We start from the raw sequence: 2,290 nt of genomic DNA on the forward strand, positions 1-2,290 counted from the left end.
CGACCGCCTCTGGTCGAAACCGGTCAACCAAATAAATTTACTGCTGCATTCTTACGAAGTGTTGGTGATCTGTTTTATATCTTTTAGTTTACAACTTTAGGTACAGAGCCTATTGAATACCTTTCGGTATCCACACGTGAGAATCTTCCGCAATTTGAACCTCAGGGTGTTGGTCTCCAGTTTTTATTGTTTTGTCATAGTAACTGATAAATAACAAAACTGTCATAGTAACTGATAAATAACAAAACTGTCATAGTAACTGATAAATAACAAAACTGTCATAGTAACTGATAAATAACAAAACTGTCTTAGTAACTGATGATGTTAGGGTGGTCCAACATAGCCAGGATAGACACCTGATTAATAACAAAACTGTCATAGTAACTGATAAATAACAAAACTGTCATAGTAACTGATAAATAACAAAACTGTCATATTAACTGATGATGTTAGGGTGATCCAACATAGCCAGGATAGACACCTGATAAATAACAAAACTGTCATAGTAACTGATGATGTTAGGGTGATCCAACATAGCCAGGATAGACACCTGATAAATAACAAAACTGTCATAGTAACTGATAAATAACAAAACTGTCATAGTAACTGATAAATAACAAAACTGTCATAGTAACTGATAAATAACAAAACTGTCATAGTAACTGATAAATAACAAAACTGTCTTAGTAACTGATGATGTTAGGGTGGTCCAACATAGCCAGGATAGACACCTGATTAATAACAAAACTGTCATAGTAACTGATAAATAACAAAACTGTCATAGTAACTGATAAATAACAAAACTGTCATATTAACTGATAAATAACGAAACTGTCATAGTAACTGATGATGTTAGGTTGGTCCAGCATAGCCAGGATAGACACCTGATAAACCACAAATAGACTCAATTACATTATCACTGCTTTTGTTTGTTTTAGAATTGTCTAAATTTTAAGCAAGAATTTCCTGGCTAACCTGTTTTGATACTTTGTACAAAAATTGTTTTAGAAGTTATACAAATGTTGAATATTTCCATTACATGTACTGTCTTTTTCAAACTATGATTTTTCAATCTACATGTAAATACAAAACCATTAAAATAAAAAAAAAACAATTTTGGACATTAATCTTCAGTATAAATTTGTCACCTCGTTCAGAGCCAGCTGTCTCTCTGCTGCATTCAGGTCGTGCATGTTAATTTCCTTCAAGATCACAAGAGAGTCATCATCTTTCTTTCTATACAATACAGCAGCACCATAAGCCCCTAAAATGTTCATCTCAAATTATAGTACCGGTACATGTGAAACTTCAATGTGATGATAAATTCCAATTAATAAAAGTTGAATTGTACTTTAAGGTAGGTCCGTACTTTCAAAATTTTCTGTCAAACTATTAATTTTTTAATATAAATACCTTAGATAATTCATAAACTGACTAAAACACCCAAAAAAGACATATCTTGGCAGGTGAATATTCATACAACATGTCTCAGAGTACATACCTCTAAAACTTCAACAGCCAAAATTGATCTTAAAGAAGTGAGATATCATATTTCATTTAGCTATGCACCAAATCACATGTAATTTATGTTAAAACTTATGAAAATCAAAAATATTCATTTGCCAAGAGAATATTTGAAATCTTTACTGGAAAACATTAACAAATTGATGTTGAATCTGCCCACGTCTTTCAAATACAAATCTCAATATTTCTTAATTTTTAATATTTCTCAAAATCGAAATTGTTTAGATGCCATTTTTTCTTTAAAAATATTAAGAATTATATCTAAGGTTAACAAAAACACATCGTTCATTATGTTCAACCAGATAAATTTAACAAAACAGGCTTTTGAACACGTATACCCTCATATCTTAAATATCAATTTTTCAATCATTTTTGGCAAAAAATTTTTAAAAGTTGAATTTAAAAAGATGATATAGGCTTTAAAATCAATCAAAATAGATCTCAAGTTAGTTTGTTTAAAAAAAAAATAAAAAGCATTAGGTCCATAAAGGCAATTAAGAATTTTGTGTCTGTGTATTACCATATGACATATAGTTCCTACGGAAAGAGTGCAAAGTGTTAAAATTTCCATAAATAACGATGTTTAATGCTCAATTACATTAAAATAAACAAATACATACTTGCTAAATTATTTTCAATCATCCAAATAGATTTTTTCAACAGATAAGTGATAATCAGAATTTTATTTTGGTGTGTAAAATTAAAACTGGATCTGTAAAAGTATGGACCTTCCTTAAGCCCTCATATTTTAATCTCCTAAAAAAAT

The 2,290-nt window shown here is 29.7% G+C and overlaps 1 protein-coding gene across 2 annotated transcripts in view; it reads right to left on the reverse strand.

Annotated features, from left to right (window-relative positions):
* Window positions 1-423: 423 nt before the first annotated feature.
* The window catches only part of LOC134261225 (uncharacterized), a 9,478-nt gene continuing 7,611 nt past the window's right edge, over window positions 424-2,290 (reverse strand). Inside the window, exons 9-10 of one of the 2 annotated variants that reach the window (XM_062743682.1) lie at window positions 1,149-1,264; window positions 424-550 (exon numbers count right to left, since the gene is read on the reverse strand). In XM_062743682.1, coding sequence (XP_062599666.1) covers window positions 437-550; window positions 1,149-1,264 — 230 coding nt within the window. In that variant the 3' untranslated portion in view covers window positions 424-436. Of the gene's footprint in view, window positions 551-673; window positions 732-1,148; window positions 1,265-2,290 lie in introns of those variants that run through there. The other variant, XM_062743683.1, reaches the window with a different exon arrangement.

Source organism: Saccostrea cucullata, unplaced genomic scaffold (genome assembly GCF_032062105.1).
Source record: "Saccostrea cucullata isolate Sc308-1 unplaced genomic scaffold, CSIRO_AGI_Scuc_v1 ctg12056, whole genome shotgun sequence".
In the NCBI taxonomy this organism is placed as follows: Eukaryota; Metazoa; Mollusca; class Bivalvia; order Ostreida; family Ostreidae; genus Saccostrea; species Saccostrea cuccullata.